The sequence below is a fragment of the Candoia aspera genome, chromosome 1 (genome assembly GCF_035149785.1).
Source record: "Candoia aspera isolate rCanAsp1 chromosome 1, rCanAsp1.hap2, whole genome shotgun sequence".
NCBI classification, from domain to species: Eukaryota; Metazoa; Chordata; class Lepidosauria; order Squamata; family Boidae; genus Candoia; species Candoia aspera.
In genome coordinates, this window is record NC_086153.1 from 268153513 (window position 1) to 268176514 (window position 23002).

Sequence of the window (23002 nt, forward strand, 5' to 3'; positions counted from 1 at the left end):
GCGACGAGAGCTTGGGATTGGCTGCTGACTCCGAGCTGCACGTGGAACCGCAGGACGGGCGAGGAAAACAAGCAGCACGCCCTCGCCTCCTCTCTGGAGGCAACGCCCTCTTTTGCCACATTCTTCCTCCCGCCTCCTGCAGTCACATAGAGATAAAAAAAATGAAGAGTCGCATTCCTACCGCCACTTTATACAAGTTAAAAAGGGAGCTCGCGCACCACTCTTTCATCCCCACGTCATAGATCGCGTACATCTATATACAGAGGTGTCAAACTATTCCAAGAGAGCTCAGAATTTTCTTCTCCGATTCGCGTCGTCCGAACTCCTCCTCTTTTTTTAATCTCCCTTTCTTCTCCTTATAGTATAGAAAGTAGACCACATGCACTTTCTTCCCCAAAATGGCGACTCAGGTGCTTCCGGTTCCGGGTAAGGCGGGCAGACAGGGGTTGTGGAAGATGGCGGTGGCAGCAGGAGCGTCCGGATGGAGTGGCCGAAGGCTGGCGTGCGCCTCCCTGCGCTCGCTCTTCGGCCTCTTTTTGCTGCTGGGCTTGGCGCCTCATCCTGGCGCCGCCACCACGCACTGGGTCGTCACCGAGGACGGCAAGATCCAGCAGCAGGTGAGGGAGGGGATCTTGAGGTTGACATGAACGTCCCTGTGGAAATACTTCTCCCTTCCTCAGTTTTTCTCGGGCCAGCGGGAAGAGCTGAGGGCTGCGCGGTCTCCTATCTAGGAAAAGAGTAGCCGGATCAGCTTCCCTTGAGAGTTGTCGGTAGGTAGGTAGGGATGCCCCTTCAGTAGGGCGGCTGAAGCTGAGGGGAGTTCCAAGCCGAAACTTTTCTCCCTTGGTGGTTCGAGATGCCCCTGACGGCCCCTCGGCTTTTTCTCTGTGGCCGTTCTCGAGAGAGGCGTGCCTGGCTTTTCAGTTAACAATGTGGCTGGATCCGCCTAGACGGGCGTCCGGTGTTTCCCTGTGGCCTGCGAGATCTCACAGGCGAGGGAGGATGAAGTTAGCGCGCTGTCCTTTCTCAGCATCTCCTCTCTGCATAGGGTCATCCGAGATAGGCTGCCTGTACGCGTGAAGGTGCTGTTTGGCCATTTAGATATGGGTGACCCTACTTTTCATATTGGGACAAGGGGAGTGAAGACACGACATCATGTTATAAGCATTTCATGTATCTCTGTGTAGCCCTCTTTTTTGGTAAATGCAAAAAGCTAGAATATTGTAAGCTTTCCATGTTAGAAATGTCTAGGCCCTTAATAATTTGCTGCTTTTATTTGTTGCATTGTCTATTCCTAATCACTTGATTCTTTCCATCCATTTTTTTCATAACTACTGCATCCTGAGGTAGTGTTTTCAAGGGAAGAACTGCTATAGCTGCCTAGTATTTCTCCTTGGTATCCTAAAGTACTTGGTACCCACAACTGCCATTTTATTGCTCATTCTAGTAATTTAATAACATCATTGTAGAGTTTTTCAGAGTCTGTCTTTGCTGAATTAGGCTATTTGGCCAATTATAGCAATTGTAAATCTTTAGAAATCGCAAGCTAACATTGCAAGAAAAACATCTAGCAGTACTAGATTGCAAGGAAAACATCTCTGGGAATTTTACTGCTTGCTTATGGTTATTTTGGGTTTTTATTATTTATTATTTTGCTCTGCTGTTTTGTTATTTGAAAGCCTTAATCAAAGCACTGTTTTTACATGAAAATAAAACAACCCTGACAGGGGAGGGTAAATTAAACATTACCATATTCTCAGTGAATCTCAACTGTCCTCCATTTTAATGACAAATTATTGGGAGAAAACCTACACTCTTCATGTAAAGTTTACATCTCTCATTTTTCCTGCCTATATATGGAAATGAGAAGTTTGTTGGAGGAGAGTAAAGTCTCATATGCTGCTTTCTGTTCGCCTTGTAGCAAACCAGATGCCTATGGAATCTAATATAAAGCATAACATCTCTTTTCAAAAGCCATTCTAATCCATTAATTGTTTTTTTAAAATCTTCTAGGTTCAAGAATACTTTCTATCTGATATACTAATTAGGATGAGCACTGTATTTTCTCAGATCTCCTTTGATTCTTTCACTCATTTGATTCAGCAGACACCATCATCAGCTTTACCTTTGCCCTCTTCCTTCCATTTGCTGTTTAGTGTCTACCATTTGGTAAAAGATGGAGACTCTTAGCAGAGTTTCAAAAGTACAAAGTCCCATTTTGCTGTGAAGGGACACAACAATTCTCTTTGGTGTTTACTCTTATGATTGCACCAAACCAGATTGCTTTGTCATTTTTAAAATAAATTCAATCAATAATAGTGCAGATATAACCTTCAAACCACATTTACTGCTGAACAGAGAACTTCCTATGACATATATTCCTTCTTCCCACATGTCCTTATATCTATTTATCATACTGCACATATATTGCAGGGTTTCTTTTTAATAAGGAAATATATTTAAAATAGACTTGTAATGAATCAATCTTATGACCGATAGTCATGAAAATTTGTGAAATTACTTAATATTGTAGATAACTCTGTATTTTCTTTTTTCCCCTGTGTTTCCATTCTCTCTCTCCCCCTCCTTTTTTTTTTTACCTTGGCTGAGACCAATCATACAAAACAGCAAACAAAAATTATTCCGATTCCTATATTAGGAGGTATAAATTAGCTGTTGAGTTAATAGAGCTATAGCTAATGTTCTAATTCATATTGGATACTAGGTAACTCACATCTTAAGAAAAAAATAAATTTTAAAAAATGTTGCCTTAAATAATCAGTTTGTGCTGGAGAGAATACAAGGGGCACAGTACTTCAGATCACTTTTTCGGCCTTTTTCTTTTCTTTCTCTCTTTTTTTTTTGAGAGAGAGTTTTTAGGCTTTTTTGTTGTTGTTTGACAGTGAAGCTTATTGATCACTCATTATGGAGAAGTTTGCCTGTTCTGAAATTTTAAAAATTGCATTATTTATTTCATTAAACAATTACTAGATGAGGTATAAATGATGGTATTCATATATAACTGTACTCGCTGATGCAGATAACTAGATATATAACATAAAAGTAATGCCATTACACCTTGTTTTCCATTCTTCACATGTTGCATGTGTTTGTCAGCAGAGGGGAACATTATTGCCCAATGAAAGAGTGCTCATATCTAGGTTCTGCAGTGTGGTGTTTATGGGCACTAATATGTTTATGGACTTCTTATTTGGGGCCCATCACCTCTTTCCCTTTTCAGTTGAATTTAATTTAAATAAAATTTGCAATTGTGCTGCAAAGGATCCCCGTCCACAATCATAATTATTTCCAGAAATCCTCTCATAGGCATTTTGAGGCAATAAAGTTGGTGGGTGGTGGCATCTCATGTTTTGTTTGTAAATGTGCTCTCCCTACACAGAAAGATAACAAAGGTAAGCTGAAAGCTAGAGAGAGTATGTAAAGACTCCCTTAAATTGAGCTCAACTCCTAGTGACTACATATATTTTCTTGACGATGATACAATGCTGTTGTATTTTTCCAGGATTTGAACTTTTTTAAAAAAATTAATTCTTGCTATAGATCTTAAATTTTCTTGTGATCTTCCATCCAAATAGTAATAGGGTCTGATCCTGCTTAGTTTTATCAATCCCAGAGAAGGTCACAGGGAAGAGTTTTGCCCATTGTGGCATCTAGGTAATGAATGGTCAATGCTTTCCCTTGGCAGCCATTTTCTTTTGAATACCCACAACAACCTCTCAAAATATCTTATTGTATAAAAATATTAGGGATCTTTCATTTACCTAAATCAGATGCTCTTCTGTTGTTCCCTTTATCTCTGAATTCAATGTTTTTCTTTTTTTCTTTAGGCTTATAAATCTTTTGTTGTTGTTGCTCTTTTTTAAAAAAAATGCTTTTCTTTTTTATATTACACCGCAACTTTTCTCAATTCAATCTCTCTGTTGATTTGTGGGCTAATTTCCAAAATTCTCAGCAAAAGCCATGATTGCTGAGTAATTCCAGAAGTTGAAAGCTGGGATAGATGAAATCTGTTTTATTACACATAGTGGATGGCATGTTTAAACTGGGAGAAGTTTAGTTACTTTTAAAATTCATGGTTGAAAGCCAGAAGGTTAATTTATGTTCTGGTCCCAGCTTTCCTACTTGCTATTCAATAACTCCAGTCATTGTACCTATGTTTGCAAATTTGTTACCTTCCAATTAAAATAATCTTTGCTGATATGCTTAAAGTGTACAGAATAAAAGTATTTGAGTGATTTTTTTAGAAAATAGAAAATATACAACAATTCTATTAATTTTAACTTGAAGAAATTAATTCAAACTGCGGTGCAAAATAAAAAAGACAAGGGCACTTTCTTCAGTGGAATTGAGGTAAAACTGGGTTTGGAAACAGAACTTTTACATGAAGATGGAAGAGAATGTTCAAAAAGGTTGTCCGTCAGCCTGGATCTAGGCCAAAGATAATAAAAAGGGCCCAAAGTGGATGCCCACAGCACTGTAGAACACTGGGATAACTTTTCCTGTCCTCTGGGCTGGGACCTCAGTGTTGTATAGTACCTTTGAACTGCAGCCCTTGAGAAGTTTTAGTTCTTTAAGAACCCTGGTGAGGAAAAACACCAGTCTCCTCTACAGTAAGTGCAGTCTTGGCAGTTCCTGTTGGCTTCAGGTTCTAGAGGCCAGAGCAGGGGGGTGGAGCTTTAATTTTCTATTTGACGAGGAAGTAGAAGGAGCAGGGGCTGGCTGGAATTGGGGAAAAGGCTTCTGAAACCTTTCTGCAGAGGCCATCTGGCTGTCAGTTTGCTTAAGCTTTTCCAAGAAGCACTGCTGAAAGACCATGACCTATTGCAAATTTCAAAGGAACATATGTCAGTGAAATAGGGTTGGCTTCACTCAAGAGATGTTTGCAAGCAGCATTAGCTGACCAGATTGTATGCTGCCCTCTGAAGCAACAGTGCAAGTCCTGTTTCTGCGCCTATTTATCTATCTATCTATCTATCTATCTATCTATCTATCTATCTATCTATCTATCTATCTTTTTGGAGAATTACTTCTGATTTGGGGAGGACTAAGGCTTCACAAAGGTGGTTTACCTGAAACTCTGTCCCTGACAAAAATAAAAATATATTTAAGCCTACTTCTTTTTTTTTAAGCTATCTTCTGAGATCCTTTATACCTACAACATAAGCAGCTACACACACACACACACACACACACAGACCACATTTATTTCTCCAGACAAGAGGCAAAGAAGCTTGACTTTTCAGAGCAGGAGACAGCTATAGTTCTAGCTAGGGAAAAAGAAGATTTCTCTTTAGTCTGCAAGAAATTTATCCTGCTTGGGCTTCCACAAAAACATACGTCTTGTGATTTATCTTTCTAATTTACAGTCTCTCTGGGTTTCTCTGGAAATAATGGGAGAGAGTAAGCTTTATGGCTGTGGGAAATTCACTCCTGCTATTTGACTATGAATATGGGACTGGCCAAACAGAGTAGGTGAGTAGATGCCAAATTTCTGGTCTTAGAAGACCCTGGTTAGAGAACTAAAAGAAGAAGGAAACTGGACTCCATATTAATTGGTATTAGCTCACTAAAATATAGAAGCATCCTGGAAGCAGGATGAAACTGTCAGGAAAGGGGAAAAATATTGTTATTCAGATTTGATCATAGTTTGAGTGAATTGTTAGTTGGAAAAGCAACTCTTGACTGGATTAGCACATGACTTAGACTATTGATAAAGTTAATACCGATAATGATTACCCTTAAAGTGTATCCTTGGAGATATGCTAGGTATTCAGCAATATATAGTTTTAATTGAGACTAGAAAAAAACACATTAAAATATCTTTAAAAGTAAAATAGGATGAGGCTCTTCACAAGGACCCCACTTGTCTCTTAGTACTCAGAGTTATATTTGCATTTTCTGATTGGCCTTTAAACATAAAACGGATTGGATTTCTACCATGCAGGGATGGGAAACTGGCAGAAGTAATCACATTTCTTATTTGTAAATTGTAAGGCAATAATAATATTTTATATTTTAATTTTAGAGGGAAATTAGCTGAATTCTCCCCATTTTACCTTGCTTTGAAAGTTACCCAAGAAGGAAGTTCTGATGTCACTGCTATAGTTTCATTTGCTAATGAAGCTGTTTTTATCTGGATTATAGGTACCAAAAATAATATTGCAATATATAACACTTTTGAAAAATAGGTGTTTGCACAAGTTTTTGAATTTCACTGAGTATAGTACCCAGCAGTCACTGAAAGTTATCAACTCTAGCTTAAGGCCAAGCTACTGCTATTTAATACAACAATCTTTTCCCTTTGGAAAATAAATATTTTTCTCTCTAAGCCATTATAATATGTAAATAGGATTGAGAGTAAGGGTGGTACAGATAGAATTGTGAAGGCTCAGTGAAATACGGATTTATTTGATACAAAAGAAAATGTAGAATAAAGTAATATTAAATGATATTTATACTCTTTTAATGCTACAAACATTACATGGTTCTGAGAGTGAGTGTTGGGTTAGCTGAAAGCGTGCTGATCTCTACTCGAAGAATCAATTTCCCTCCTTGGCTCTCTGTGGAAATCTACTTCAATTCCCCTTCCTATAGCTGAATTGTTACTTCCTTATATTTTCTCCTCCTTCAGCTGTGCTCATCAACTAAGTTAAGGGAGTAGATTCTCTGTGTTCCTTCATGTGAACAAGTTTACATTCACAAAATGCTTCCCCTTCTAAATATGCATCACCAAAAGATCTTTGTGCTGCCTCTTCAGGACCTTGGTCAGCTCACTTGTTAAGGCAGCAATGGGAAGGAGCAGCAGCTGAAGTTTTATCCCTTTCACTTTATCCCATGAGTTGCTTGTTCTCAAACCATATTGTTTCTCGCCTGTCTTTTGACTTCAAAGTAATTCTGTTCTTTTCATTTCCTTTTCCTTGTTTATTTTTTATTTCTTCTTAGGTTTCATCTCACTTCTGCAGTGGTTTTCAAATCTGGTAGCTGCTGCTGGTGCTCTCTTACATTCTGCTTTCCCTCAAATCTGCTCTCAGCTGAAAAATGGTGCATCTTCCTTTTTATAATAAATTTTATTAAGTTTCAAAGAAAGAATAAAAACTACGATAAAAACAAAAAACTACAAAAAAGAAAAAAACTAAAATACAGAAACACAAGAGAAGAAAAAAAAATTAAATTTACAGGATGTGGCTTCCGACTTTTAACAGCAAGGATATACAAAGTTTCAATAATCGATCTCTTACTCTATATTAAACCAAAACACCACATTATTCCTATAAATCATTCCCCTTTAACACATAATAAAAATCACTAAGTACAGTTACTCTTCCCCCTTACATTAAAATAAAGAAAAAAAATTTATAAACCTCCTGAACATCTTTCTCCCCTCCAAAAGATAAAACATATATAATTATTCCCTTCCAAGTATTCTATACATTTCTGTCTACTATAATAAATCAAATTGAAAGGCACATAAGTTGTCAGTTATTATACTTAATGGTGTAGCAGTTTTAATAATCCCAATCATAATAAACACAAAATCTTAATAAACACAAAAAACAAAGCTATATTAAACCAAAACACCACATTATTTCTATAAATCATTCCCCTTTAACACATAATAAAAATAAACAAAAAAATTATAAACCACCTGAACATCTTTCTCCCCTCCAAAAGATAAAACATATATAATTATTTCCTTCCTGCAACTATTCTGTACATTCATGGCTTGCAGATCACTCTCTCCCTTAGATTTCTCCAACTCCATTATCCAGTCTTCATCCAGCATCTTAACAGAAATCCCAATGTCAGTCTTAAAAGAAACCTTTCTATTGCTCTTAGATTCCTCAATTTCATCCACCACATCCCCAGCCTGATGGCACATTTTAGCTGTCATATTTTCCACAGTGTCCTGGATATCTTGCATAAAGGTTTGATAAAAGTCAAAAGATATTTGCTTGAAGTCCTGGTGAAGATCAGAAAGGATCTGTTTGAAATCCTCCATGGCTCACACAGTAGATTATGGCGCCCCCTAGGAACTTAATCAGTGAATGTCAAAGATATGGGAAAGTTCGAAAGTTGTTTACACAAAATGAGAGTGAATAGCAGACTATTCTCAAGGGAAAGTGAAGACAGAAAGCTGAAGATTCAAATCAGCCAATTCAACGTGTAGGAAAATGCTAATAACTTCAAATTTAATACAAAAATAACAGGAAGACAATTCCTCAATCTTTGAAATTGCCTTTGGAAGGAAAACAAAATCCAAAACTTTAAAAAAAAATTAAAAAGTAATCCCAAAAATAACGTTAAGCACTAAGAGGACTGGCTTCTCCTCTCTGTCGAAAGCCTCTCCTGGGGTACATATACTTAAAAAAAAAAAATTGATGATTTAGAAATGGGGTGGCCGGACTTAGTGTCTCTTTAAGGCTACAGTGCGGCTTGGAAATGGTGACATTTCAGCCTCCTGGGAACTCTTACCAGTCAAAAGCAAACCATGATCTTCTGGCTGCAAGCTTACATTTCAAAGGACAAATGGGATGATTCTAAGTATTCTCTTTAATCCGAAGAACATTTGGGTTTCAGGAAAGCCTTCCTGAGCCCCCAAAAAGTTGCCACATTGTCCACTCTGCCCGCTGAGCCAGTGGGCACAGCCATTCAGTCCACCATTCCCACCAGAAGCCCCAAAATGGTGCATTTTCCAAATCACCTGTTTATTGGCTTTTAATCCAACCATTTCATTGGTCCCTCATGTACTTAGTTCAGGACTCACTCAGTTATTGCTTTCTAGAAAAACTTCTTTGTGGATGAAAACTTTATTTTTTCAGTTTTCAGTCCTTTTGCATAAAGACCATTGTTCTGTCCCTGAAATGTTAATCACTTGCCCAAAACACTGTATCATAATGGTAAGTGCAAAACTTGCAGAATTTTTTATTGTTATTAAAAGGTTCAGAAATTATATTGCAGCCTACATTATTATGGAATGGTTCTGAAACTAGTCTCTCTTTCTGCCTATATCAGGTATACCCATTATTTAATTGTTCCTGCATACTTAATTTCTCACAGTTTCTCACAGTTAAGCCTTTTGTTTCCATTGTGGTGTTTTCTTTTTATTTTTGATGGAACTTCCTTCTGTGTATTTATAATGGTGCAAATCTGGTATTCCCCCCCCCCCATCTGGAGGACAAAATTAGTGCCTTATGGCCCCCTCAAACTGAACATATAGGCCCCAGGTATTCCAGTGATATAGTGCCACTGGCTTCTCTCTCTATAGCCCTCAGACTGCCCCAAAATGTTCCTTGGCCCAAGAAGTTACATCTCTGTACTTTATATCATCTTTCCCACTTCATTGGGGATTATTATGAGTGTTGAAAGCCAATACATTTAAATAGCACCTGGCTAGGATAGTTAGTTTATAGTGTTTTTATTAATAGTAATACTTTTATTAGTTTTACTTTTAAAATGCTCTTCCACCCTTTAGAACCCAAAGCAGTATACAGAAGAACAAGACATAGTCTTCAATAGAAAAATAAAACAGTCAATGCATAAAGCCACCTTTCATAGCAGTTTATATACAAAAAAACTTTTGGACACCCCTTGAGTAACAGTGTGATATGGGACAAAAATGAAATGCCTCAGAGTTCTCCAGAATGAGATTTGTTTGTTTGTTTATATATCTGGTTGTCTACCTTATCAATTTGTGAGAAAAGAAAAATTGTATATCTTCTAAAAGTCCTCAAAACTGTTAAATGTTTGGAAACCTCTATTAGTATTAGCTAGATGGAAGAAAGCTTCTTATTTAAAATACATGTAAAAGATAAGGCAATAAATAAGATATTCTGTTGAATTTGCTTTCTCCTGTAGGTATTATTGAATGTTTATTTTCTTGTAGATGTGAGAACAAAATGGCAAAGCTATAATGTGGAAGTGGTACTATCAGAGAATAGACATAGCTGTCTAAGGCCTCTTCTCTAGGGGCATGAAAAATGTCTTGAAGTGCCCCATTTCAAACTCACAGCAGTTATTTTAAGTTTGAATTAGATTGTTTCAACCTTGCCAGAAATTTTCCAACACTGTTCCTACCATTCCAATGGTATTTCTCATTCAAAAAGTGCTGCTTTAATCTTAGAACACTTCCAGAATGGTTGAAACAGCTGTATTGAACTTGAAATAGGATGTTTCTAGCATGAAACATTTGAAACATTTTGCATGCCACTTTTATTCTGTAGTGCTTTCAAATAAGAATTCAGCCTTTCTGCTAACATTTGAAACTATCTCTTCAATGCCAACTGAGCTAAGTCTAGTTCCATTTCTGAACAAATACTTCCGTTACAGTCAGTGACCAGAAACATATACAGTTTTGTAACAGATTGATTCCATTCCATTACTGAATTATAAGGAAGTACTGAATGTGGCAACTGAAGTATCCCATGAGAAAAAATGAGAAAGAGACTAGAGGAGGAGGTACTGATAAAACTAGTGTAATCTTAATGGTGTGCATTGAACAAAACTGTTTTAAGTCCCTGTTTTTGATGACCCTCTCACTTGCAATTTTGTATTTTTATTTTGTTAATTCATCTATGTCCATTGAATATTGTTGCCTTTTATGGAGTAGAATTTTCTTTTCCCTGCTTTTGAATAATGGGGCAGTTAGTGAAAATTTGATCTACATTTGCACTACATACAAATTCTTTCCCCTCTTTCCAGAATGTTCTCTAAAGATCTATGAATAATGAATTTTGCTTTTTCTTTTCTCCTATCTAGACAGCAGCATATACTGTACCTGATACCACCTTGAGTCTAATTTGTTCAGTTAACTATGATTTTTACTCCATTGTCTAATCATTTTGGATAGGAAAGAGGCAAATTCTGTGTTCTTTAGTGTTCTGCAATTTTAAACGGGGGGTTGCTGAAGACAAATACAATCCTTCCTGAAGTACCGCAAAATGAGAATTGAGAAATAATTAATATGATGAAAAGTTCAATATATGATTTATCAATTATATCGAATTGTTCTAAATAAATTTTGGTAAAAGTGCCAATTTGAATATAATAAATCTAGTTCGTAAACAATGGTTTAAAAAGACACAAGAACTAGGCATACATGTTTCCCAGCTTCAGAACCTCAACCCTGATTGCTTTTTCTGTTATGTCCAGAACTGTGCTTAATACCAATTTTCTAACTAAGAATGTAAAATGTGTCAAAATTGAAGCCGCCATTATCTTTTTCTGCCATATAAGAACCATAGCTTAAACTAACCAAGATCAGAAGTCCAAAGCCAGCATATAAGTAGTCCTTGATATAGGCCCAGGAGTGTTCATCATTCTCAGGATGCTACAGTATGATTTACTAGGGTAGAATAGCTTTGTTCAAAAGGATGCAAGAAAGTCAGTTTGAAAGAAAAATAGTAACAGTGGCTATTTTGGACTGTATTGCAGGTTGACTCACCAATGAACCTGAAACATCCTCATGATTTAGTAATATTAATGAGACAAGAAACAACTGTTAACTACCTCAAAGAGCTGGAGGTGAGATTGGTGTAATGATTTTATTTATGAAACCTACTTTTTGGCAAAGAGAAGTAGGAAACAATAGTTTTCTTTGTCAGTTTGAATTTGTAGTTTTAAAAATATTGAGTCTGGAACTTTTAAGTTCCAGTTCTACATTTTTAATAATGTACATTTGTGTTTGGTCATCCAAGCTGATACATGTCCCTTATGAGAGTTTAACTGAACTCTTTGGATCCCTGTATATATCTAAATAAGATTTGTTTAGCATCATTGTAAATAGATTTTATCTGCTACCTGAAATAGTGTATTTATTCATTTAGAAACCAACAAAACCTACAGTATATAGTTCTCAGCTGGTGAAGGCTTTGCCCTCTATTTGCCACCTTACATCTGCTGGCAGACTTTTCTAGAAATTAATAGATTTTTTAGAAAGCCATTTTGATGCAGGTGATGGCTAAAAAATTTCAGAAGATCATTAATCCAACCACTTTAATTAAAAAATAATAATCATGCCATCCCTCCTTGCACTGTAGATGTTGCCTAGTCTGGCAATGAAATGTCTGCAAGAAAACAACAAGGCTCAGAAAGCACCAAGTACTCCAAAGTTATCTTATCCAAATAGGGGTGTGTATATGTGTGTTTGTGTGTGTGTGTGTGTGCATGTGTTTGTTATTACAGGTAGTTATATGCCTCTTTGGTAGGTTGGATCTAAGCAACTTACAATTATAAGACATATGACCAAATAAATAACAGTACAATCTATAAAATCATAAACCTTCATTCAATTAATTGCATAAAAACATAATAAATAGTAGCACTATACACCTCTGATTATTGTATCCCTAATTCCCCAATGCCTGCTTGAGTAACCATGTTTTTAACAATTTTCTAAATATGAATATATAATACCTTGTATAAATAATGTTCTTGTCAATTGGACTTGTGTTACTAAAGTAATACTAAGTAATCCTTCAACAAATATGTGTACTCGTGATAGATAACATTAACAGGATTACTAAAACCTATTAATTTTAAGGAGTCCAATTTCTTCATTGGATCATGAGGAAATCTTAGTAAAACTGTTGGGTGCTGTTGTATGTAATATTTTAATTGGTAGAACTATCAGCAGAATCCACTATTAAAGAAATGTATGTATTACATACTTTTGTATACTACCTCCATCTCAAGACTCTGAGCAATAAAAATACAATAAGTATAAATCATTTATTAAAAAACAAATGTATATGTAAACAAAAACAGATCCACAACAAGGATCAGCCCCCAAAATATTCCTAATTCTCAAAAGCCCAGTGGAACAAAATTATGTTAACCACCTTCCTAATAAATAGGGAAGGGGGTGATCTAATCTCAGGGGACAAGAAAATCGCTTCTGGCCCCTGACCCCACTAACCTAGTCTAGGATGGAAATTCAAAGCATCTTTTCTCAGGAAGACTATACTAGATCAACAAATTTTATTTAGAGGGGATGTTTCATACAGATGCTGAATAGCATGAAAGAGAAGATGGAACCTCATAGCTCTCCACACAGAAGAGCCATGAGTTTGGCCTTTTTTCACCCATTACTGCTTCCTGGAACTGCCATCTGAGGAAGGAGTACAACCACAATGAACTCACTCCTAGACCTCTCAGATGTTCCAGTAGGATATCATGGTCAAGGATACTGAATGCTACCAAGAAGTCTAATAGGATCAAGAGGGCTGTTGTCACCCCATCCAGATCTCAACAGAGATTTCCACCAGAGCATCCAATGCAGTTTTCATTCCACTTCCAGATCCTGCGCCATGACTGAAAGGAGTCCAGATAATCTGCATTTAAGACTCTTGGTAACTATAGCCCCACCGTCTTCTCTGAAATCTTCACTAAAAAAATCCAGGCAGAAGTTGTCTAAGAAAGTTGAATAAAGAAATGATCTCTTCAGGTTAGGGCACACCACCATCTCATTCAAGGTGCCAGTACCATGCCCTTTTTCAAAAATGCAATGAGAGAGAAGGCAGATTTGGAACTAGGAAAAGATAAATAGAACTGTAGTTGTATAATAAGGTACAGGAGGGGGGCTGACCTCTACACTTAAGGTTCTTCCTTGTGTACATGCACCATATAAGCAGAAAGTTATCTTTGAAAAACAGGAAACTATTTCAGATCGAAAGGAATTGCTGATTTTTGGTGGTATGATTTAGGTGCAAAATGCCAATTTTCAGCAGAATTATCTTTGGCAAGTTTTTGCTTAAATAAAAATAAAGATGAACCTAAGACTTAAAGCTCCCATTTTAACTCTTAAAATCCTAACCAGTCCCCAACCTCAAAAAATAGGCATAAAAATTTCAAATCACTAACTAGTAACATCACTGTGCATGACCCCTACAGGCCCTAAGGTTAAGGATCAAGAAACAATTGCCATGTCATTTTCGTAGAAACATAAATGCATAAGAATTTTTGGTGATGTTTGCATTTTGAACTGTGCATTTTATTTTATTTTGGTGGGTTTTTTGTTTTTTGTTTTTTTGTAGAAACGATTAGTAGCTCAGAAGATCCATATAGAGGAGAATGAAGACAGAGATACAGGATTGGAACAAAGGCATAATAAAGAAGATCCTGATTGCATTAAAGCAAAGGTGCCCTTGGGGGATTTGGATCTCTATGATGGCACTTATATCAACCTAGAGAGCAAAGACATCAGGTACTAAGATAGATAATTGTTCAAAAAATTAGAAACGCTATAATTTTGGGAGGTGGGAAGGGGATATCATAACAATCCCTACTTAGTAACAAGCTGTCTGGATTATTGGTTATCCTGTTAATTCAAGCTGATTTGGGAGGTGGAAGAATAAACAGTGAAGTGAAACAGAAAAATATTTTTAGTACAGTTAAAGATTTTTGGCAGTATTCCCACATTGCTTTTCCTAATTAGTATTTTGTAATTTCTTCCATTGCATCAAAATTCTGTTATTTACTTGTTTGTTCTATTTATGCTTTAGTCCTGAAGATTATGTAGACACAAAGTCTCCTTTACCTCTAGACCTAGAAGAACCAGAATGTACTAAGATTTTAGATCTGCCATACAGCATACATGCCTTCCAGCATTTACGGGTAAGTAATCAGTTATATTATTAACTGAAATAGTGCACACTTAACAAGTTGTACAGCTGCATTGTTAACACAGTAAGAGAGAATTCAGAAATCGCAACTGCTTTCAGTGATGATGGGACAGAGCTTTAATTCTATTTATTTATTCATTCATTCATTCATTCATTCATTTATTCAAATTTTGCTACTGCCCATCTCCCCCAAAAGAGGGACTATTTAACCTTTTAAACAACTGTTCTAGCTACTTTTTTGTATTGTGTTACAGTCTCAATCTCAGTTTCTCTATGCTTATAAACACTCCTATGGACAAACACAGTTTTTCCAAACTTTACATCCTTCTGAATTATTGAAGGAACAATGCATACATGTAGAATGATAAGCCTACATTTTAGGGAGTCTCTAGTTTGTAACATGATTTCCTTGGAATCCTGGTTCCATGTGAATGAACTCAATTGTCTAATGTCATTAGGCATTGAACACAGCAGACCAAGGCTATTCTTTTCCATGCCTTTTCTATGCCTTGTACTTCATTTCTGTTACACTATACCCAATCAGGTAATTTTAACAGTAAGAAAATCAAGGATGCGGATGTGATTTTTTTAAATTAGTACTATTCTTCCATGCCGCTTCCCCATCTCCTCTTTCCCTGCTATCAAAGGAAGCATTGCTTGTGAACATAATAATTAACATTAATATGTTTGTGTGTATCCTTATTTAATGTTGTCATAATAAGGTTTAATGGTTGTCTGTGTGACCTTCTGTCACCTATACTATAGTTGCTAAGAAAAATTAGTGTGGAAGTATCTTAATGTGTGTATCTTAAGTCTTCTGAGCAGAAACTATTTCACTTGTTTGCAATGCTCAGTAACTTTTAAATTATATATAGCATCAGATAATGCCAGCAGCAGTTCACTCTTCTAAATAGTTAATTTGTCATCTCTCTTGATCTTTGAATTATTTGGGGAGATACACATTCTTTTATAGATTTTACATATAATATTGTATTTAATGTTGTATAAATTTAGTTGGGTTACAGTTCTGCTGGTTATATACTCACTGAATTGTTTACAGCAGGGGTCCCCAACCCCCAGGCCGCAGACCAGTACTGGTCCGTGGCCTGTTAGGAACTGGGCCGCACAGCAGGAGGTGAGCGGTGGGCGAGTGAGCGAATTTACAGCCGCTCCCCATCACTCGTATTACCACCTGAGCTCCGCCTCCTGTCAGAGAAAGCAAACCCATTGGCTGCTATCTCCAAACGGCGTGAAGAAAAAAAAATAAAAGGTTGGGGAAAAGTGGAAGTGCTTGAATCATCCCGAAATCATCCCCCACCCACCCCTGGTCCATGGAAAAATCGTCTTCCATGAAACCGGTCCCTGGTGCCAAAAAGGTTGGGAACCACTGGTTTACAGTGACATTGTGTAGTCCTTTAAGAATCATATTCTGGTATCATATAATTTGGTCGTTTGGTTGTGAACTATTATGTATCAGTCAAGATAGTGGTTCTGTATATATGAAAATGCAGTACTTACAAGTATTGCATTGAATACTCTTTTCTTTTTTCTTTGAATCAGATATGACTCTTGGTGACTACATGGACAAGTCCATGCAGTTATCTGGGCAGTATTTTTCAAAGTGGTTTACCATTGCCTTCTTCTTAGGGCTATGAGAGAGTGACCAGTGCGAGATCACCAGCTGGCTTTCATGACTAAGGCAGGACTAGAACTCAGGTTTCCCTGCTAGTCCAGCACTTTAACTACTAGAGTAAACTGGCTATCCAAATCATAATAGTTTCCTTTTCAAAGCTAGTATATCTTTTGTTCAAGTACAAGTGGGGAAGTTGAATATGATGAAACAATAGCCAATTTCTGTTGCATGGCGTTGCCTGCTTTATTGGGATTTTTATAAAGAATGCTGACCTATGTTTATCTTGATGTCATGCATCCAGACATTGCTTATTTTATTAATCAGAGTTGCACATCTCAGAGTTGTGCCTTAAGAAATATTATATATGCACAGTTACTCCATAAATCTAATTAACTTTAAGGGAACATAGAATCTGGTGGAAAAACTTTTTTTCTTTCAAAAAGTCAAGCCATCTTAAGAATTCAAATGCTATACTCTTTCCATCTAGGGTATTCAAGAAAGAGTTAATCTTTCTGCACCCTTGTTACCTAAAGAAGATCCTGTATTGAATTACCTTTCAAGACGATTAGGAAAAAGTATAGAAGAGATAGGCCATCGCATATATGAAGGTCTCATGAAGGTATGAATATACTTTTGTTGTGTTGTCTAAATCAGCATCATTTAGAACAGAGACAAGTAGCTTTGCAGGCCCAGGCAGCATGAGGCCTGATTCACCTTTCTGTGGCCCTAAATGCCCCTTTCGACCATGATTGCTGAAAACTGACAGTACGGTTTCCTATCATTTTGAGATGGAAACTCGTGAAGAGAATGGGATAACTCTTTAAAACAGGCATATCACAGTTAAAAAATAACTCCTCCCCCAGAGCCTAATTTATAAGTGTTTGTGTGTGATGTAGCTCCCCCCAGTTTGCAGTTGTCAATCTCTTCACAAAGTGCAGCTTCCAAAAACTTCCTTACTCTCTTTAAAAGGTCTGATATAATACATACATACATGAGTATGATATCTGAAAGGTCTTTGGAAGGAAAAATTACTCCAACGAAATTATGGTCATATACATGAAAATTATAAAAATGGGGTTATGTTTAAAATCTATTTGGGGCCATATTTAGCTAAAAAGCCATCATTTCTTTGTTTATTATTCCTTTTACAGAATTCATCTTCTTGGGTGTTATACAATATGGCTTCCTTCTACTGGAGAATAAAGAATGACCCATATCAAGCAGTGGAATGTGCAATGCGAGCTCTCCATTTTTCTACAAGGTAAGGTGTTTATGAGGAAGATAGAGGGCTTTACTAACAACATAATGTAATGAACATATAATTGAAAATTAAGTTAAATGATTGTTTGCATTTCACTTAGGTTTGATAGGAAAATGCAGTTATATTGCAGGATATGAACTTTCATGCACTAACTTATTATTACTAGGCCTCGGTATGATTTAATTGCTGAAATACTATGTGAATGGGGAACCACCTGAGAATTTCAGGGCTGGTGGCTAGATTGGAAAGATTTTTAAAAAGACAAGAAGAAGGCTGTGTAAGCTACTTTGCTAACCATACCAGTCACCAGGTATCAGAGTCAACTTAAGGGCTTCTTCACCTTTCACTTTGCTGAATGCATCTAGTAGAGAGTCTTTAACCTAAATAATTATAAGTACTATTACTGTTTGCCCTTGTTCAGTTTCAGTTGGAGGAAACAAACATTTGAGGTCCTAGAGGAAAAGTATAATATAAATCTAATCAGTGTATAGTAACACTATCAGCTATTCTGAACCCAATTACTAAATTTAAATTGTATGCCATGATACTTACACAAGGTGCTGTCTCTGTCACTTATACTGATTTTAAAATGTTTCCTATGCCAGAATGTAAATGACATAATTGTAACTTATTTTACTATGTCAATATGGTAATTTTTTTATTAAAATGATTGTTACAGTTCAGATAGAGATAGAAATAGATATAGATATACTGTAGATACACACACACACACACACACAGATTCATTCATTCTTTTATTTTCATTCTGCTGGTAACCAAGAAAGAAATGGGTTCATGTATGTTTTTTAACTCACTGGAAGTATCAGCTAAATTGGTAACTTCTAAACATTAGGCTAAACTAGTGGCCTTTTTAATAATATGTCTGCTCATTCAACTCATGTGCTTAAAGGTAATCTTTGAATGGCAAACTAGGTGCATAATGGGTTTGAAATAAAAAAATCCGTCATATTGGGTTGGAGCAGCAGTTTATCAAGCCCTGTGTATAGTTAGCACTAGCAGTTTGAGTGAAATGTGTTTTTCCATAGTCTCAGACTGATAGCTTCCTGCTTCTACTGTACATATTAGAAATCTATCAGCTATTTAGAAGAAAAGAAAACATAAATGATCATACTTATTATTTTGTCTCTTTTCTCTTTCAGGCATAATAAAGACGTTGCACTGATAAATCTGGCAAACGTGTTACACAGAGCGCACTTCTCGGCTGATGCAGCTATTGTAGTCCATGCCGCTTTGGATTACAGTGATGTCTTCACCAGCTATTATACTTTAGGAAACATATATGCAGTAAATAAGACCTTAGTTTCAGTTCTCTTGAATGACAGTGTTGCATTGTTTTACTCTGTTACAAACTATTCTGTCTTAAGTTAGCAGATCATTTATATCCTGGTAGGGACGGGGAATAGAAAGCTCACTGAAGTAATAATATAATAACCATAATTTTACCTCCAACACAATCTCATGGTGAAATTGGTAATCAAAAAGGTAGTTGAAATTTTAAAACTGATCTCTCTGTTATAACATTATTTTAGCTGACAAAACTTTTTCCTTCTCAATCTTTTTTCAGATGCTTGGGGAATACAACCACTCAGTTTTATGTTATGATCATGCTTTACAGGCCAAGCCAGGGTTTGAGCAAGCAATTAAAAGGAAGCATGCTGTCCTATGCCAGCAAAAGCTTGAGCAGAAACTTGAAGCTCAACACAGGTAGGACTTTCTTTATTCTACCGTCATCAGAGGAAAACTAATGGGTTTCTGCTCTTTCATCATATTTAACCATTCTCATATTAGTTATATTTTATACTGTGGTTTAAAATAACACATAACCTTACTTTAAAAAAATAAAACAAATAATAATTTAAAGTGCATTCTTGTTTTTGTCTTGGTTTTCTTTTTAATATTTTTAGGTAATAATAATAAAATTAACATAATAAAAAGTAGCAATGTAATATAACAATTGTGTCTGGTAACAATACAAAACAATACATCAGAATTAATACTAAATTAAATTTGCAAGACGTTTAAAGCAAGTTGAATGGAATTTTCTCTGATGTTTTTCAAGATCACTTCAACGAACATTAAATGAATTGAAGGAATATCAGAAGCAACATGACCATTACTTGAGGCAGCAGGAAATCTTAGAAAAGCACAAACTGATTCAGGAAGAGCAGATCCTGAGGAATATTATCCATGAAACACAGATGGCAAAAGAGGCACAATTAGGTATCTGTCATATAACAAATGTTCATAAAGAAACATGAAAGCCAAATAGGCACCCAGGTGATTGTCTAAAGAATTCAGTTCTGTTTCAGGAAAACCAAGGCCTTTGTATTCATTTACACATTGAGCAGAATAGTTGTCAGATAAATGTTAGCATGATTTTAAAAAACACATATTATTAAGTTTTATTTAAACAAAGTCAATGTTGCTGTTCAAATAAACATTTATAGAAACACGTGAAGGTTTTCAGGATCTCATTTCAAGCATTAAGTCCTTGTATTCTTCCCAGAAAGCCATCTTGCAGGGTCATGGGACCATCTCCAGCAACACCCACTAAGTTGTGGCTTCCTTCTGAAATTAGTAACTACATTGTACAGAAGGCAAAGGCATGCACATCTCTCTCAAGTCAGATCTATAGACTTGCAAAATGGGAATCCTCTGAATTATTTGAAGAGTTCCATAGAAACTTAAACTGTGCTGAAGGTTTTTGTCCCATAGCTCTTTATAGCTGTTGGCAAACAGATGTTTCTAGATATACCATCTGTTTGTCTGTCTGCCTCTATACATACACACACATACATGTTTCATATCTTTCAGGAAACCATCAGATTTGTCGCTTGGGCAATCAGCAGCACAGTTTGCATTGCCAGTGGGATCAACCTGTTCGTTATCACCGTGGTGACATGTTTGAAAACGTTGAATATGTTGAGGTTTGTCTACAATGAATTTGTCTTTCTGACGCATGATTTGTAAAGGTGAACACGAGTCATCCTAAGATGCCTAAATATGTGATTTTTTAAAAATCTGTTTCCATGAAGTAGCAAGGCTTTTAAACAAAATGTAGGAATGGCAATGTCTAGCCTGCCCCCAAAAACTCTGTTTGGAGCTCCAAGTTCCATCTTTTGCCTACTTCTTGAACACCCCATACATAACACCTGAATCTGGTGGAATTATTCCAGAGTATCCTTTAATCTAGGTTTAACATCTGTTAGAAAATAACCTTTTCTACTTCTCAATGCTTTATGCCCAAATGAAGCATGTTGATCATTCCTTTTGGATCTAGAGGCTTTTTCAGAGTGTCTTCTGACATAAACTTCCTCATTCCACAAAAATATATTGCTACATGCCATTAACTCCTGGAAAAATGGAGATTCTTCAGTACCATAACAAGTGAAGATAGGCATTCTTCTTGGCAAGACAGTGTGTCTTTCCCAAAGCTCAAGTAATGAACAGATACCAGGCTAAAATCCCTTTACCTATTTTATTTTTATTTATTCCTAAAAAAGCAAAAAAATAAAACAGCCTATCCCTTGCCTCTTGATTTCATAGAGATAAAACTAGTCTGAGGCCCTCCATAGATTTCTTTCTACCCACCATTCCTTTCTACCACTCCATTTTTGAAATTAAATACTATTAATAAATATTTATTGAATATTGCTTTAAAACAACTAAAGAGAAAAATCACTTTTAATAGAACAGTCTTCTCTTACAGTTAGAAATCATCATTCTCCTGTACTCACCCATGTCCAATTTAATGTTAAATTTGATTATTTATATGTTCGCTTTTAATCTCAAATTATGGATTGGGGAGTCGTACATCACTCAAGGGTTGGTTGATTGTGGTTCCCTATAATTCCTTTAAATAAATAAATAAATAAATTTCCCATTCTGGAAGTTGAAGAGGTCTTAGTGAATTTTTCTTTCATAGCGCTTACCTGCCTCTCCTTCTTGCAGCTTCCCGAGCAAATTCTGTGCCTGATTGAAGTAAGCAATATTAGAGAAGATTATCTGCTCCTAGATCCACATGTGTTCCATGTTTGCTTGAATATGCATAATAATAAAAAATAAAAGTATTGCTTTCAGTTTTTGTTACACTCAACAAGTGTTTTCAGGAAATGTAAAAATCAAGTTATAGGTGGCTAAGGAATTTCTTTGCACCTTAAGCAAAGAACAACCCAAAAAATCATATATATTATCTGTCAGTTAGTTTATATGTTTTTGTGAATGATCCAGAATTTTGAAGCAAAAGTGGGTCTAGTCCAGGTATTTTTGTAAGAAAGTTTTTTTTTAAATATCTCCTTGAGGTGTCAGTTCTATCCTTCATTTTCATTCCTGTATTATTCTTTGCAGTTTGGTGGTGATTCTTCAACTGCTACTATGGAATCCGTGAATTCTGAACTTCAAGTCAACAGCAGTGACCTCAGCCACTCCTTGGAGTCCTCGCCTTGGGTCCATTCTGTATTCTCATTATGGGGTTTGGAAGCTGATGATTATAGGGTAAATGATACAACAGCAATGATTCTTTTTTCTGCTGGTCTGGACATTGTGGAAGATTTGTAATATATATTTTGGATGTTCACTACATAATGCAATAATAAGACTTCGGTTAGTCTGGCTTCCCTTTCCAGTTCAGATATTTTAAACTTGCTATAATATGTAGTATAAATAAAAATAAAATTATTGCCACTGCGGTGCTCAGAGCTTCAGAAACTCTGCTGGATCTTTGAAAAGTACTGGCCTTCCATGAACAAGGATCAATCTAGATAAATTGGAATCACTGTCATTGAGTTTGACCACTTTTAACGAAAATTTTTCTGTGTCTGTTTTATTATATCACATTCTAAAAAGTTTACTAGTAGTTAGCAAATAAGTGATGATTAACAAAACCACTTCATGAATCTTTTTCCTTTGATCAGGATAAGCATAATGTTATGTGGCCTAAAAGATCAGATTGTGTAAAATCTTATCCGGCTATCCCTCCCCCAGAGGAATTGCCAACTTATATCCTGCACCCAGAAAACAGGGGACAAAGGTAAGAATAGTGCATTTTTATGCTGCTTTTCTATTGTACCCAAAGCAGTTTATATTGCATAGTTTAAAACATCATAATGTAATCATAAAAATATAAAAACCCTAAATTGCTATAAAACACAAATTGCTGTAAGCAGCACAAAATAAACAGTTGTGAAGTTATGCATCTTCATCAATTATGAAACTGCTATCTTAATAATAAATTACACTGATTTGAATGATCTTTTTCAATTTGCCATTAATATGTGGCTTCATAGGAGATGTCAAACTGCCCTCTTGACCAGTGTTTCTCAACCTCAGCAACTCTAAGATGTGTGAACTTCAATTCCCAGAATGCTGGCTGGGGAATTCTGGGAGTTGAAGTCCACACATCTTAGAGTTGCTGAGGTTGAGAAACGCTACTCTTGACTATTTGCAATT

The 23002-nt window shown here is 36.1% G+C and overlaps 1 protein-coding gene across 3 annotated transcripts in view; it reads left to right on the plus strand.

Moving 5' to 3' along the window:
* Window positions 1–398: 398 nt before the first annotated feature.
* Window positions 399–23002, plus strand: part of TTC17 (tetratricopeptide repeat domain 17) — a 93690-nt gene continuing 71086 nt past the window's right edge. For 2 of the 3 annotated variants that reach the window (XM_063289639.1, XM_063289640.1), the window contains exons 1-12: window positions 399–617; window positions 11452–11541; window positions 14052–14221; window positions 14520–14631; window positions 16760–16891; window positions 17424–17533; window positions 18694–18838; window positions 19119–19258; window positions 19614–19774; window positions 20369–20481; window positions 21902–22048; window positions 22468–22583. In XM_063289639.1, coding sequence (XP_063145709.1) covers window positions 399–617; window positions 11452–11541; window positions 14052–14221; window positions 14520–14631; window positions 16760–16891; window positions 17424–17533; window positions 18694–18838; window positions 19119–19258; window positions 19614–19774; window positions 20369–20481; window positions 21902–22048; window positions 22468–22583 — 1655 coding nt within the window. The remainder of the gene's footprint in view (window positions 618–11451; window positions 11542–14051; window positions 14222–14519; window positions 14632–16759; window positions 16892–17423; window positions 17534–18693; window positions 18839–19118; window positions 19259–19613; window positions 19775–20368; window positions 20482–21901; window positions 22049–22467; window positions 22584–23002) is intronic. The other variant, XM_063289641.1, reaches the window with a different exon arrangement.